Raw genomic sequence first — 13,025 nt, forward strand, 5'->3', positions numbered from 1 at the left:
TGGGAGGGAGGATTTGGGGTGCTGGGGTGGGGATGGGGTTCCGCTGGGCTCGGCTCCCTGGGGTGCTGGTTCTGCCCTCCCGGGCCTGGGGAGCGCGGGAGGGACCTTTGCGGCAGCGGGGACACGAAAGTCGGGTGGGTTTGTCCCCAGGACCCCGGCACAGAGCGTCTCATCCGTGAGCCACCAAGCACCCTGTGCCCTGCGGGTCCTGGCACTGGTGGCACCGAACCCCCCCCCGGCTGGCTCCAAAATGTCCAAGATTGGCGTAAAGTCCCACAAGGTCCGAGGTAAGAAGCCACGTTGTGTTGTGTGTGCGGAGGGGATGGGATCTGCCGTTCATCTCTCCTTTGTGAGCGCTGGGGGATCGTCCCTGCAGCGGGATCCTGAGATCCGAGGCTGGGGACGCGGGGGAAGCCCCGGGGGGGCGGGCGGTGCCCCCGCTCTGCGGGGTGTCCCCGGGGAAGCCACACGGGAACGGGCCGCGTTGCTCGGGCGGCCGGTGACCGGCAGTGCCACCCCCGGAGGAAGTTCCTTTCCCTTTAAATGCAAATCCCGGCGCTGGGGCTGCGGGGACGAGTGTCCGGCGGGCTCGGGGACGCGGCCGGGCGGGGACCGGGTCGGTACCGGGGGCCGGGCCGGGGCTCAGCGCGGGTCAGTCCCCGCCGGACGGCCGGAGGCTACGGACAAAGGGGCTCCCGCAGCCCCCGGCTCCGCTCCAGCGCAGGGGCCGCGATCGCGGAGCCCCAGCCCGGCTGCTGGTGCCCGGGTCCGAGCTGCCGATACCGCCCGGAGCTCCCGGTGCCGCCCGGAGCTCCCCGGGGGGACCCAACCCCGCCCGCTCCGGGCAGACCCCGGCGGGGCCCAGAGGCGCCGGTGCGGGGAAGGGGCCACAGAGAGCCGCGTCCGTCCCGCGCAGGGTCCCCGGTGCCGGGATGGAGGAGCGGAGGAAGAAGCGGAGCCCCAAGACCTGCCTGGCGCAGCCGCCGCCCCCCGGAGCCCCCCGGCCGCTGCCCCCCAGCAAAAGCGCGTCCTTCGCGCTGCCGCTGCCCGCCCAGCCCTCGCCCCGCCAGCGCGCCCGGCTCCGGCGGTCAGTGCCGGGGCTGGGGGGAGACCGGCAGCCCCCCGGGGTCCCTCCGGTGCGGGGCGGTGGGTCCGGGCGGTACCAGCCTGTGTGTGCCCCGGGCAGGGCCAGCAAGGAGCGGGGGGGCGCGGCGCGGGGGGCGCCGCTGCAGCACAGCTTCCTCACCGACGTGTCCGATGTCTGCGAGATGGAGGGGGGGCTGCTCAGCCTCCTCAGCGACTTCCACTCCGGGAAGCTGCAGGCGTTCGGTGAGGGGATGGGATGGGATGGGGGGCACGGGGGGGTCCGGGGGGCAGGGTTGGGGTGCTGACCCCCCGGCGCGCGCAGGGAAGGAGTGCTCCTTCGAGCAGCTGGAACACGTGCGGGAGATGCAGGAGAAGCTGGCGCGGCTGCACTTCGGGCTCGACGGCTGCGTGGAGGAGCTGCCCGAGGAGCAGAAGAAGGTGGCGGCTGACAGGAACCTGGACCAGCTGCTGGCACACGTGAGTGTCGCCCCCCTTGTCCCCAGCCCGGCTGCCGTGGCTGGGATCCCCCCGGCCACCCCGCGGGTGCCTCAGCCTCTGCCTTTGCCTCCCGCAGCTGGAGGAGCTCAGCAGCTCCATGTATCCTGGCCCGGGGACCATGGCGGTGACACTGGTGGCAGTGACAGCGGCGATGGTGGTGGTGGCGGGGAGGGTGATGACAATGGGGTGGGCGATGGCGATGGCAGTGATGGTGGTGGGAGGGGGACAGTGATGGTGGGGGGACAGTGATGGTGGGGGGACAGTGATGGTGTGAAGACCGTGATGGTGGGGACAGTGATGGTGGGGACAGTGATGGTGGGGACAGTGATGGATGGCAGTGCTGGAGTGGTGGCAGTGATGGTGGCAGTGGCAGTGCTGGCAATGACAGTGCTGGACTGGTGGCAGTGCTGGTGGTGGTAGTGGCAGTGCTGGCAGTGGCAGTGGCGGTGGTGGTGGCAGTGCTGGCAGTGGCGGTGGCAGTGCTGGTGGCAGTGCTGGCAGTGGCAGTGGCGGTGGTGGTGGCAGTGCTGGCAGTGGCGGTGGCAGTGCTGGTGGCAGTGCTGGCAGTGGCAGTGGCAGTGGCGGTGGTGGTGGCAGTGCTGGCAGTGGCAGTGCTGGCGGTGACAGGGTCCCCGTGTCCCCACGTTTCCCTGACCCGCGCTCAGACAGAAGCTGCACTTGGCCGAGAGCCCGGACCCCGAGGACGCGGCCGCCTGACCCCGCGCCCGCCACCAGGAGCCCCCCCGGGAGCCGCAGCCCCACAGCGGGGCCGCCCCGCGCGGAACGGCCGATGGCGGCGACACCGGCGACAACACGGGGACACTCGGGCCCAGCGCGGCCAGCTCCGCCCCGCCGCCATCTTTGCGGGACACACGTGACGGGCGGTGGCGTCGTCGCGGCCGGATGACGCCATCAGGAGGCGGCCGGTTGCCGTGGCGCTGGCCATGGCGGGAGCGGAGGCGGAGCGGTGGCGGCGGCTGGTCCGCGGGGTGACCCGCCTGCAGGTGCGGGGCCGCCCGGGCTGCGGGCCCGAGCGGGGAGGAGCCCGTGGGAGGGGTCCCTGTGGGGCGGGCACGGCCGGACGTGGAGAAAGCGGGGGGAGTCAAGCTGGGAGGGCCTTGGGGGTGCACAGCTGGATATGGGCGTCCCGCGGGGGGGCCCTGATCAGCCCGCGCTGCCTCATTAAAACCCGCCTGGTTCCAGCCCTGGGACGCGTTTGGTCCTTGTGCGCCCGGCCGAGACCCCGGGGGGGAGGGGGCGGTGGGGGGGACAGTGGGGGACGCGGGGTGGCGGGGGCTCGGGGGGCTCTGGCAGCACCTCCACCCGCAGGCCTGCGTGCGGGGGCACCTGCTGCGGCGGCGGTTCCGGAGCCTGCGGGCGCAGTACGAGGCCGTGGTGCGGGAGATCGAAGGAGACCTGGAGCAGCTGGAGTGGAGGGGGCAGTTCCTGCCGCGCCCCGTGTTTGTCCCCAAGGTCTGCGCGTCACGGTGTTGGGGGCTTCTGTGGCCCCTTCTGGGGGGAGCGCTGGGGCACCTGTGGGTGGGGTGGATGGGGCAGCTGCCCCCCAGACGGTACTTCTGCAGCGTAGTCCCAGGAACCTGCATTTCTACCAAATTAATAACGATAATTACGCAGCCGAGGCCTGTGAGACTGTCCCCGGTTTGTGTCCCTGAGACCCCACTGAGGATTTCTTGCTCTGGGTGAAGCTCAGCCCCAAGTCACACGCTCAACCTGCGCAGGTGACACTGGGGGTGCTGTCCCCAGGCACCCGCCTCGCCCAGTCGGACCCTGCTGTGGTTCAGCTCTGCTCTCTGATGGTTTTACCGCTTCTGGAAGGAAAGTCCCTTAAAAATTCCACGATGGCTCCAAGCAGAGCATGGTGGCGTCATGGCAGGAGCACTGCTGACAGCAGGTCTGACCGCCACCTTTCAGACCTTTATGTGTTCTTTATATTTCAATCTCTCACATTTTGGTGCTTTGGAAGCCACCGCAGGAGAAGCCTTCGGCTCCGCAGGAGTCTGCACCGAGTGCCGCGGCCAGCGCAGAGAAACCGCAGGACAACCCCGAACCTGAACGGGACCAGGGCTGCAGCAGCGGGAACCCTACAGCCCAGCTGCACAGTGAGAAAGAACCGAGCTCCGCAGGTGAAGGCCACGCAGCGAGCCCCAAAAATCTTGGGGCTGATGCAAAGAAATGCACTGAAAAGTCCCCAGGAGAGAGCGAGGATCGGCAGAACGCCGGCACCGTGTTGTCTGCGTGGGACAGCGCGGTCCTGCACGCAGGCTCCCTCGGAGCCAGCCTGGGTGAGAACCAAAACCTTGAGAGCATCCTGGAAGAGGTCAGAACAACAGAGGCAGACGGCGCCGTCTGAATCTGTTCTAAGAACAGGTTATTTTTCCGTTTCTTTGCAGAAATTCCACTTGAGGACGTAAAGGAGCTTCCTCGAACTCGGGCTGGTCTCCAGTCGTACAGAAATCACTTGGTCATGGAGTTGCTGTGGTTGGAACAAGCCATCGCCAGCCGTAAAAACGTGAGGGCCTGACCCTCCTCTTCCAAACCAGACCAGGGCCATCTGTGCTGGGGCTGAACGGTGACGGTTCAGTCACTCACGGCTTGGGTCAGATGGCGGCCGTGCCCTTTTTATTCCTTTTCTGGGGGAAAAGCAAACAAAAGGGAATGCTGAAGGAGAGCAGGAGCTGTTTAATGCGGTGACGAGCTTCACTCCAGCACCGCTACTGCTTTGGTGATGCCGCGGTGGGTGCCCAGGCACCGGCTGGCTCAGTGAGCGGCTGTTTGTGCTGCTTGAAAAGTGACATTTGTGCATCTTCTGGCCAAATGCAGTGATTTTGCTGGCTCATCTGCAAGGGCGGGTGCTTTCCTATGTGTGGGATTTAATCGTTAACACTTGGTTTTCTTTCTCTTGCAGTACCTGATGCTGAAAAAGCAGCTGGGGATTCCCGACCCGTAGGAGGACGTTCCCGAGCACGTGGGGTGTTTGTTTTGTGCAGAGAAGCGGTGAAGCCGCAGCAGTGCAGTGACCTCGCCAACAGCAGCAGCTTCAGGGAACTGCAGCTCTGCAGGTTGGTGTCTTCCACTTCAGAGGAATGTGGCAAGAAAGCCTTTTATTTCTTTTAAATGCGAAGATTTGGTGAAAGCGGGGATTAAACGTCACTGTGAAGCCAGGGAGGTTGTTGCGTGTCCTGGGGAGAGACTCAATGAGTGGAACTAAAATGCCTGAAGGCAGCGGGTGCTTCAAACCTGCAGGAACAGGCTCTTCTCCACCAGACGGTGGGTGACCCATGTGAACAATGAATCACACGCACAATTTTGTTAAATAATGAAAACCTTGCTCCTTTCCCCATCTCTATGGTGTGGTGATGTGGCAGACGAGACAGCTGCTTGCCTGGGCTCTAATTAAACTGGTTTGTGTGAATTGGGAAGGAAGAATTACCAAATAGAACACCCACTTTTGTACCAAACTGCCTGCCAGGAAGTTTATTGTGTGTCAGATGCTTCATCACATCATTGTCCCTCTGATTTGGAACGCTGGCAGCAACGAAACCCGTTCCACAAAATATATACATCTGTTTTGTGTTGGTTTAAGAGCATCTGCCCATCATAGTAATAAACAGCTCTTGTATTAACCCTCTCTGTGCAAGACGTTCTGTATTTCCCTCCCTAGTGTTCCTGAGTAATTACAAGGGTAACAAAGATATTATTTTATTTTATTTTGTGGTATTTTGCCCTGTAGTTATTTTAGAGATGAGGGACACACTGCAAGACTCTGTGGAGAAAAGCGAAGCGGTAACCCCAGTGTAAGGGTTGCACAGCGTGAGCGGGGACGTCACGGCTGAGTGTGGGGCCAGAAGCCACTTTCACGTGCTTGGCCACAAAAAGGACAGTCCCTAACCAGGTTCCTTCTGCAGAAAAAACAGTTGGTCCCAGAAGTCCCTTTTGAACCATTTATTAACCATTTATTATCCCTCCAGTGCTGAACAAGACAATTCAGTCTTGAAACGTCCACAGATGGAAAAATCCCTTAACACATTAAATCGAGTGTCCTCGCAACAGGCCTTGTTAGCCCCAGCGCTCAGGGAACACAGTCTGCTGGATATCCATGTGTCAAAATGCAGCTTCCTAAGAGCAGCTGAGCCAAAGCGTCTGCTGCTGGGCCAGAATTCCCCGTCACCTGCGCGGTTACCTGTGAACACGTTCTCTTCCTCTGTTTCTCATCGCATCTCCTTCACGAACCAGCTACGCAGAGCGTGACTCCAAGGACGGTGAGCAGCATTCCTGCCACAGCCCCTACGGAAACGAGCAATAACATATAGGGAACGTGCGTAATTCAGCCCCGGCCAGTCAGAGCTTCTTGTTGCTAAATACACAATGCTCAGATGTTGCGGTAAATCAGGCATCAGAAATGTCTGGATAGATACGGCAAGTTCTGAAGTCACTTTATTCCTACAGCTATCACCCCAGATCCTGGTGGTTTTAAGCTTTCAGGTTTCCTGCCATGTAGCAAGAGCTACTACTTAATGAGCGAGGGTATTTGCTGGTTTTCAGGAGAGCAGAGAGTAGCTCATGCTGTTAAGTCAGCAAATAGATGCAGGAGACAACGTGGGGAAATGTTTTAAGTGTAACTTACTTTTACCACCAACATCCTCTCCCAGAATCCTCCCAGTCACCAGCGTGACGATCAACGCCAGGGAGTTACAGAGCGGCACTGCCAGGGACAGATCTGAATGGGACAGTTTTGACACAAAGAGTTTAAAATTTATAATCTTGTACAAATCGTAAAACGTGTTTTGTTGATGATCATTACAAGACAGCTGCTTGATGTTTAGCTGAGTCACCAGAGTAATCAATAGCACCGATCTTCCCAAAATCCCAATCAACCATGGAAGCAACAGGAACTGACCTGCGGATGCCAAGGTGAGGTAGAAGAGGAGAGCTCCACCTTGATTGAGCAGAAACGGCACCACATACTGCAGGAAAAACCATAAACCTGTTAGTTTCTGCCTGCAAACCCACCCTGCACCTCCTGTCTGGCAACACAAACGTATCACACTGGTGACACTGCCAGTCACAAGCTGCTCAATATCTTAGTTCCGCAGCCGGCAGAAGGCACGCTGTGCTCATTTCATGCAAAAGATGAGGGTTAATGACCTGCTGCCTATGAAACCGGCCTCAATTTTGCACAGGAAGAGCACTGCTACAGGCAATTAAATGAAATATTACTGAGGATAAAGAATTCTGATGATAGGTGGAATATTTAACAGTTGAAGTATCAAGTGCAGAAGGAAACAGCAATGACCCAAAGGCAGTTTGACACCCAAAAGTCCGGACAGGGTCTCACCTTGTAGTTGAGGCCCAGGAAGCGGATCTCTGCCAGCAGCTGCCGCAGGCGGCCCCGGCGCTGCACCCCCTCCAGCCCCGCCGCGCCGGTGCGCAGGAACGGCCCCGTGCTGCCCCACAGCACGGCCACCAGCACCAGCGCCGCCGCCTCTCCTGCTGCACAGCACAGGAAACAATCACCTTGCCGATAGAATAGGCCCTGGCAGGATCTCTCAGCAAAGCATCTTTAATTAATGATTTTGAAAGACCGGGGGGAAGAACTGAGAGACATCAGACTACGAGTCCTCAATGTAAAACAAAGTCTCTTTGAACTACTCCCGGAATGCAAACTGATTACTGTATTTACAAGTTAATCCAGGGGGAAGGGCAGCCAAAGAGCCACGAACGCGTATTTTAAATAGATCGATAAGGGGAAGGGGGTTGTTAGGATTAGCTGACTGAGACAGGTAAACTGAGGCAGGTCGGGTGGTCTGTAAACCCTGCAGTGCCAACCAGTGGGGAACGGGGGAGGGAAATTGCGGCCGGGATTCGGGGGGATATAAGCAGGGGCTTTTTGCCCTGTTCTGCCTTTAGGTACAACACCCGGCCTTGCAAAACCTTATTAAAATAAGCTTTGCTGAGAGATCCTGCCTGGGTCTGTTACATTGGCAAGGTGATTGTTCCCTACAAGTGCCACCCCCCAGGGACAGCCCCCAGCAGCCCTGTCACTAACAATACATATAAAATATATAAATAATATATAAATATATAGTTACTACTGTTATTGCTTATATATTATATAATTTTATCATATAATAATTATATGTACAGTGTATATGTCATATGTAGTATTTTATCTAATAATATAATGATGCAATCATTATAATAGGCAATAATTATAAATATTACATATTAGAATACATAATATAAATATAGCAAATAAGTAGTAAATACATAATAAATATTATGTATTATAAATACATATTATGCTCCTGTATATTCTCTCTATAGTATATATTATTATATAGTATACATTCTATATAGTATAAAATTTTATTATTATACAGGTTATTTCAAAAAGATGGACCCAGCGTGAAATCGCACAGCTTTGAATTGAGTTCATCTCTCTTGAAACACGCTGGAATATAATAATAATTACTATAATTATCTACTTGGGCCACGCAGCCCAAACCCACCGCCGTGTTCTCCCCTTCACAGGCAGCCCCACACCCCGTAGCCCCGTTCCCCCCTCAATTGAAGTGCCCCCCGCTTGTCGCCACATCCCCCCTCACAGGATCCCCAACAACCGGCGCCTTTTTCAAGGCCCCGTTCCCCGGGAGCGGCCGCCATGCAATCCCGGAAGCTCACCCGCGATCGCCATAGCAACGGTGACGTGTTTCCGCTCCGCTCACCCTGTGAACCGGAAGAGACGCGCGGGTCTCTCTTTCGCCTCAGTGTTGCCGCCATGGTGAGAATGGGAGCGGGGCCGGGGCTGGGATTGGGGTTGTTACCGGTGTTTAGGACGTGAAGAGCTCCCGGGACGGGGTTTCTGGGCGGCAGGGGGGGCCGGGAGGCGGCGGCTGACCCGGGGGCCAAGGCCTCTCCCCCCCTGAGCCATTAAATGGCGTCTCCCCCCACGCAGAAGCCGATCCTGCTGCAGGGCCATGAGCGCTCCATCACGCAGATCAAGTACAACCGAGAGGGGGACCTGCTCTTCACCGTGGCCAAGGATCCCGTGAGTCTGGTGTTCCCCACCGCCTTAATTTTTCATCAGTCTCGTTAATTAATCCGGTTGTTTTGGCGCAGAGCCACCAAGATGCTGAAGGGAGTGGAGCATCTCCCGTGTGAGGAAAGGCTGAGGGAGCTGGGGCTCTGGAGCTGGAGGAGACTGAGGGGGGACTCATTCATGTTTACAGATCTATAAAGGGGGAGTGTCAGGAGGATGGAGCCAGGCTCTTCTGGGTGACAACCAATGATAAGAGGGGGGCAATGGGTATAAACTAGAACATAGGAGGTTCCATCTAAGTTTGAGAAGAAACTCTTTCCCAGTGAGGGTGGCAGAGCCTGGCCCAGGCTGCCCAGGGGGGTTGTGGAGTCTCCTTCTCTGCAGACATTCCAACCCGCCTGGACACCTTCCTGTGTAACCTCATCTGGGTGTTCCTGCTCCATGGGGGGATTGCACTGGATGAGCTTTCCAGGTCCTTTCCAACCCCTGATATTTTGTGATTCTCCCAGATTGTCAATGTTTGGTATTCGGTGAACGGAGAGCGGCTCGGCACCTACAACGGCCACACGGGAGCTGTGTGGTGCGTGGATGCAGACTGTATCCTTTAGTCACAAAAACCGGTTTGTCTGTCCTGTATTTTGTTTTACAGTGACTCACTTGAGCTGATTCCTCTCCAAGAAGAGCATGGAAGCTATACAGTGCATTTAACTCTTCTGCTGTCTTTCCCTCGCTCCATCTTCTGGCTGTTTTTCCTCCCAGGCTGTTTGGAATCGCGTGTGCGGGCAGCGTGTCCCATCCCCTCGTGTCTGTGCTTTGTCACACTTGCCATGTTGGCCCTGGGAGCTCAGGGAAAGCACCCAAGTTGCACAAGGTTTTCCATCCCCAATGTTGGCAGCAGGTAGCGGAGATGAAAATGTGCAATGGTTGTGTTAATGCAAGAGTTGGAGCCTTTTCTTTAATGTTTCAAGAAGAAAGTTGTTGGTTTTGTAATGGGAGCACTTGGGCTCTGTCTGTACTGGAGTGTTGCTAGTCCTGGAATGAAACTTGTCCAATCTCTGTGTAATGCGGCTTTTTAATCTTGCATATAAATATTCTCTGGGAGTTTAGTGGCTTTTTGGAGCTAAGAACATACCAATATTCCTTAACGAGTGACCCAGGGGACACGCGACATGTACTCACCGGCTCTGCGGATAACAGCTGCCGGCTCTGGGACTGCGAGACGGGTGAGACTCTTCCCTCCTTGTGCAGCCGCGTCTGCCTCGCGGCTCGGTCCTGCCACGAAGGCTGCGAAGCCTGAAGGACATGGCAGCAGCATCACATCTGCTTGTTCTCCCCTCTGGAAGAGCTCTGAGTGCTGGCTTGGGCTGCTGGAGGGGGGATGGTTTGTGCATGTGCCTGGTTTCTAGGGAATATTTAGCGAACTTATTTGGTGCTTGCAGGTCACCCAACCTGCTTGTCGGCTTCACCTGATGCTCTTGTCCTCCCTCAGCTTCTCGTTTTCATTAAAACGTTTCAGCAAAGCAGCTGATGCTTTCTGCTCTGTGTCCAGGGAAGCAGCTCGCGCTGGTGAAAACCAGCTCAGCGGTGAGGACGTGCGGCTTTGACTTCGGAGGAAACATCATCATGTTTTCCACGGACAAGCAGATGGGATATCAGTGTTTTGTGAGCTTCTTCGACCTCCGGGACCCCAGCCAGATCGGTGAGGAATCCGCGCCAGCGCCCGCGGCCGGGAACAAGGGGAAGCGTTGATCGCCAGAGCCGGTGCCACTGTGTCTGTCTGTCTGTCTCCTTCCTTCCTTCTCGCAGAAAACAATGAGCCTTACATGAAAATCCCCTGCAGTGATTCTAAAATCACCAGTGCCGTGTGGGGCCCTTTGGGAGAATTCATCATCGCGGGACACGAGAGCGGGGAGCTGAACCAGTTCAGCGCCAAGGTCAGGCTGATAAAAACAGCATCTCCCTGCGTCTGGGGGAGGATATCGCCGTGTTCCTGCGGTGGTTGTGGGACAGAATACGGGGGTTTGGCTCAAATCAGCAGCCTCGTGGAAGGACAGTTAAAATAACCAGAAAGGGCTGTGGGGCACTGGAACAGGCTGCCCAGGGCAGTGCTGGAGTCACCATCCCTGGAGGGTTGGACGGATGGAGATGAGGTTCTCAGGGACATGGGGCAGTGCCAGGGTGGTGGAACGGTTGGACTTGATGATCTTGAGCCTCTTTTCCAAACAATTCTGTGAATTCCCGATCTCCTAAATTATTTCGAATGGAGGAGTTGCATGTGCGCTCACTTTCCTCACCAACACGCTGAAACTGCCGCCTTTCCCCTTCAGTCAGGGGAGCAGCTCTCGAACATCAAGGAGCACACCAAGCAAATCAACGACATTCAGACCTCCAGGGACATGACCATGTTCATCACCGCCTCCAAGGACAACACGGCCAAGGTGAGGCTGCCCGGCAGAAATGCCATGGACTGGACTGGGGATATTTGCTTGCAGGGCCTCTGCTTGGAGCCATTTGCTCCTAAGGAATTGGCGTGAGCGAAAAGTTAAAGCTTAGTGGGAAAGTTCGGTGAGAAAGGGGAGGCACCGCCACGTTAAATTAATGCCCAAGTGTTGAAAACAACTTTGCCAAAATATATCTGCAGTTTGCTACCTCCTGAAGGTCATAGATGTGACATTTACCATAGGCCAGGACTTTGGGATTCTGCAGAAATGTTTGTTTTTTTGAGGATTTGGATGCCCATGAGTGACTGTAGAACATATTTGTAGGAGTTAACTGAGCTGCCAGCCCTTCTGCAGAATAACTCTCTGCCTTTTCCCTTCCAGCTGTTTGACTGCACGACGCTTGAGCATCTGAAGACGTTCCGGACGGAGCGACCGGTGAACTCTGCCGCGCTCTCCCCGATTTTTGATCACGTAAGAATGAGCTCGTTCACTTTAACAGTCTCACTGTGACTCCTGCGTTGTCGCTGGAAGGCAGAGTGTCACCAGTCCAGCTGAAAATCGTGATTGTGGGCTCCGTCTGGGGGGCTCTCCTGTGATTTGGTGCAGGGAATGAGCCTTTGGGTCCTCTGATTTTGAAAAAAGTGTCTGGGAAGTGGGAACTTCTCTGGGGCTGGAGTCAGCTCCTGAGTTTGTGGGATGTGCTGGGTGAGGAGGAAGCAACACTGACCTGTTGGGGCTTCTCTCCTGTGCAGGTTGTGCTCGGTGGTGGGCAAGAGGCCATGGATGTGACCACGACCTCCACCAGGATCGGCAAATTTGAGGCCAGGTTGGTTCTTCTCCTCTTGACAGGGCTGAATCCTCACCGGGAGGGCTCCTCACAGCCCGGGGCTGCTGTTCTCAGAGCATCTCGCTCCTGGAGTTGTTAAACTCACAGAGCTTTTCTGAGGAAGCCCTGATTGTGTCCCTAACCAGGCTCCCGACATCTCGTGAGAATTTAATTCTTCTTTCCTCACCCAGGTTCTTCCACTTGGCTTTTGAAGAAGAGTTTGGCAGAGTGAAGGGTCACTTCGGTCCGATAAACAGCGTCGCTTTTCACCCCGACGGGAAGAGGTGAGGATCTCTGGGGGTCTCACACCGGGCTCCAGTTAAGCCCAGCCCAACTCTCGGTTAGGATAGGGCTGGGCTGACAGGGACCAGAGCCAGCACCTTCCTTAATTCTCCCATTCCAGCCCTGCTGCCAGGGGGTTCACCCTTACACCCCACTGCACCACTGATACTTTTTCTGTCCTGTGACTCCTTTATTAGTTTTTAGAGGGGGTTGTGAGAACAGACTCCGATACTGGTACAAACCTCCGAGCTCGTGACACCATTGATGACTTTATCTTGTCTTTCCTCCCATGCAGTTACAGCAGCGGCGGCGAGGACGGCTACGTTCGCATCCATTACTTCGATCCCCAGTATTTTGAGTTTGAATTTGAAGCTTAAATCTGGCGCAGGACTGTTGGAAGGCCTGAAGTCGCTCTGCTCCAGTGGGAAGCAGTTCGCGGCACACTTGGGGGCTGTGGGAAGGTGGGGAATTAGAAACCAAACCGACTCAAAAGGGCAGGACTGGATTTCATGAGCAGCAGCAAAGGCGAGGACGGGAGCTGAGCTGCCTGCCCCTGGGGATGCCGCTTCTTGCCCCGCTGGGCTTATTTATACACCAGGGGAGGAAAAAAACATCAGGAAACAAATAGAAATCTTTTATAAACACAAGCAAAAGCACCTCTGTGGGTTTTGAGGGTTTTTTTTGTCTGGAACAAGACTAACTCGAGCGCTTTGCGTTCCCGGCTCTGTTGGCAGTGCCTGGTCCCCACCGGGGCTGTTACTCCAGGGTCTCTCTGCCCCGTGTTCTCGTTCCCAGGTGGATCTGCCGCTGGGGTTGGGCTGCGGCCCTGAGG

The 13,025-nt window shown here is 56.5% G+C and overlaps 4 protein-coding genes across 8 annotated transcripts; 3 read left to right on the forward strand and 1 right to left on the reverse strand.

Annotated features, from left to right (window-relative positions):
• Positions 1–87: 87 nt before the first annotated feature.
• CCDC28B (coiled-coil domain containing 28B) lies at positions 88–2,363 on the forward strand. Of its 2 annotated transcripts, XM_082071306.1 has the most exons (5): positions 88–1,087; positions 1,187–1,329; positions 1,409–1,563; positions 1,661–1,683; positions 2,250–2,363. In XM_082071306.1, the coding sequence occupies exons 1-5, from the start codon at positions 933–935 to the stop codon at positions 2,299–2,301; spliced, it is 528 nt and encodes a 175-aa protein (XP_081927432.1). In that variant the 5' UTR covers positions 88–932; the 3' UTR covers positions 2,302–2,363. The 2 variants fall into 2 exon arrangements, with proteins under 2 accessions (XP_081927432.1, XP_081927431.1); XM_082071305.1 differs by having other exon boundaries at positions 88–1,329.
• Positions 2,364–2,463: 100 nt separating this feature from the next.
• Positions 2,464–5,228, forward strand: IQCC (IQ motif containing C). 2 transcript variants are annotated; one of them, XM_082071304.1, is made up of 5 exons: positions 2,464–2,588; positions 2,914–3,057; positions 3,569–3,887; positions 3,996–4,114; positions 4,511–5,228. In XM_082071304.1, exons 1-5 carry the CDS (start codon positions 2,529–2,531, stop codon positions 4,550–4,552), a joined length of 684 nt encoding a protein of 227 aa, XP_081927430.1. In that variant the 5' UTR covers positions 2,464–2,528; the 3' UTR covers positions 4,553–5,228. The 2 variants fall into 2 exon arrangements, with proteins under 2 accessions (XP_081927430.1, XP_081927429.1); XM_082071303.1 differs by having other exon boundaries at positions 2,914–3,056; positions 3,565–3,887.
• Positions 5,229–5,532: 304 nt separating this feature from the next.
• TMEM234 (transmembrane protein 234) lies at positions 5,533–8,282 on the reverse strand. 3 transcript variants are annotated; one of them, XM_082071309.1, is made up of 5 exons: positions 8,226–8,282; positions 6,941–7,092; positions 6,503–6,569; positions 6,230–6,322; positions 5,533–5,889 (listed from the first exon to the last, which is right to left on the reverse strand). In XM_082071309.1, the coding sequence occupies exons 1-5, from the start codon at positions 8,266–8,268 to the stop codon at positions 5,828–5,830; spliced, it is 417 nt and encodes a 138-aa protein (XP_081927435.1). In that variant the 5' UTR covers positions 8,269–8,282; the 3' UTR covers positions 5,533–5,827. The 3 variants fall into 3 exon arrangements, with proteins under 3 accessions (XP_081927435.1, XP_081927433.1, XP_081927434.1); XM_082071307.1 differs by having other exon boundaries at positions 6,941–7,095; positions 8,211–8,279; XM_082071308.1 differs by having other exon boundaries at positions 6,941–7,095; positions 8,226–8,276.
• Positions 8,283–8,298: 16 nt separating this feature from the next.
• EIF3I (eukaryotic translation initiation factor 3 subunit I) lies at positions 8,299–12,846 on the forward strand. The gene is made up of 11 exons (XM_082071313.1): positions 8,299–8,386; positions 8,561–8,653; positions 9,154–9,241; positions 9,802–9,867; positions 10,194–10,343; positions 10,451–10,578; positions 10,972–11,082; positions 11,467–11,556; positions 11,838–11,911; positions 12,103–12,195; positions 12,489–12,846. The coding sequence occupies exons 1-11, from the start codon at positions 8,384–8,386 to the stop codon at positions 12,568–12,570; spliced, it is 978 nt and encodes a 325-aa protein (XP_081927439.1). The 5' UTR covers positions 8,299–8,383; the 3' UTR covers positions 12,571–12,846.
• Positions 12,847–13,025: the final 179 nt, after the last annotated feature.

The sequence above is a fragment of the Streptopelia decaocto genome (assembly GCF_964273445.1).
Source record: "Streptopelia decaocto genome assembly, chromosome: 23".
Lineage (NCBI taxonomy): Eukaryota > Metazoa > Chordata > Aves > Columbiformes > Columbidae > Streptopelia > Streptopelia decaocto.

Coding starts and splice junctions, on each gene's coding strand:
- CCDC28B (XM_082071305.1), top strand. CDS start 933: ATGGAGGAGCGGAGGAAGAAGCGGAGCCCCAAGACCTGCCTGGCGCAG. Junction 1,330..1,408: donor CGGGAAGCTGCAGGCGTTCG/GTGAGGGGATGG, acceptor CGGCGCGCGCAG/GGAAGGAGTGCTCCTTCGAG. Junction 1,684..2,249: donor GAGGAGCTCAGCAGCTCCAT/GTATCCTGGCCC, acceptor ACCCGCGCTCAG/ACAGAAGCTGCACTTGGCCG.
- IQCC (XM_082071303.1), top strand. CDS start 2,529: ATGGCGGGAGCGGAGGCGGAGCGGTGGCGGCGGCTGGTCCGCGGGGTG. Junction 2,589..2,913: donor GCGGGGTGACCCGCCTGCAG/GTGCGGGGCCGC, acceptor CTCCACCCGCAG/GCCTGCGTGCGGGGGCACCT. Junction 3,888..3,995: donor CTCCCTCGGAGCCAGCCTGG/GTGAGAACCAAA, acceptor GTTTCTTTGCAG/AAATTCCACTTGAGGACGTA.
- TMEM234 (XM_082071307.1), bottom strand. CDS start 8,268: ATGGCGGCCGCTCCCGGGGAACGGGGCCTTGAAAAAGGCGCCGGTTGT. Junction 7,096..8,210: donor CGCCGGTTGTTGGGGATCCT/GTGAGGGGGGAT, acceptor TGTGCTGTGCAG/CAGGAGAGGCGGCGGCGCTG. Junction 5,890..6,229: donor AGAGGATGTTGGTGGTAAAA/GTAAGTTACACT, acceptor TCGTTTCCGTAG/GGGCTGTGGCAGGAATGCTG.
- EIF3I (XM_082071313.1), top strand. Junction 9,242..9,801: donor GTGGTGCGTGGATGCAGACT/GTATCCTTTAGT, acceptor CGAGTGACCCAG/GGGACACGCGACATGTACTC. Junction 11,912..12,102: donor ATCGGCAAATTTGAGGCCAG/GTTGGTTCTTCT, acceptor TTCCTCACCCAG/GTTCTTCCACTTGGCTTTTG.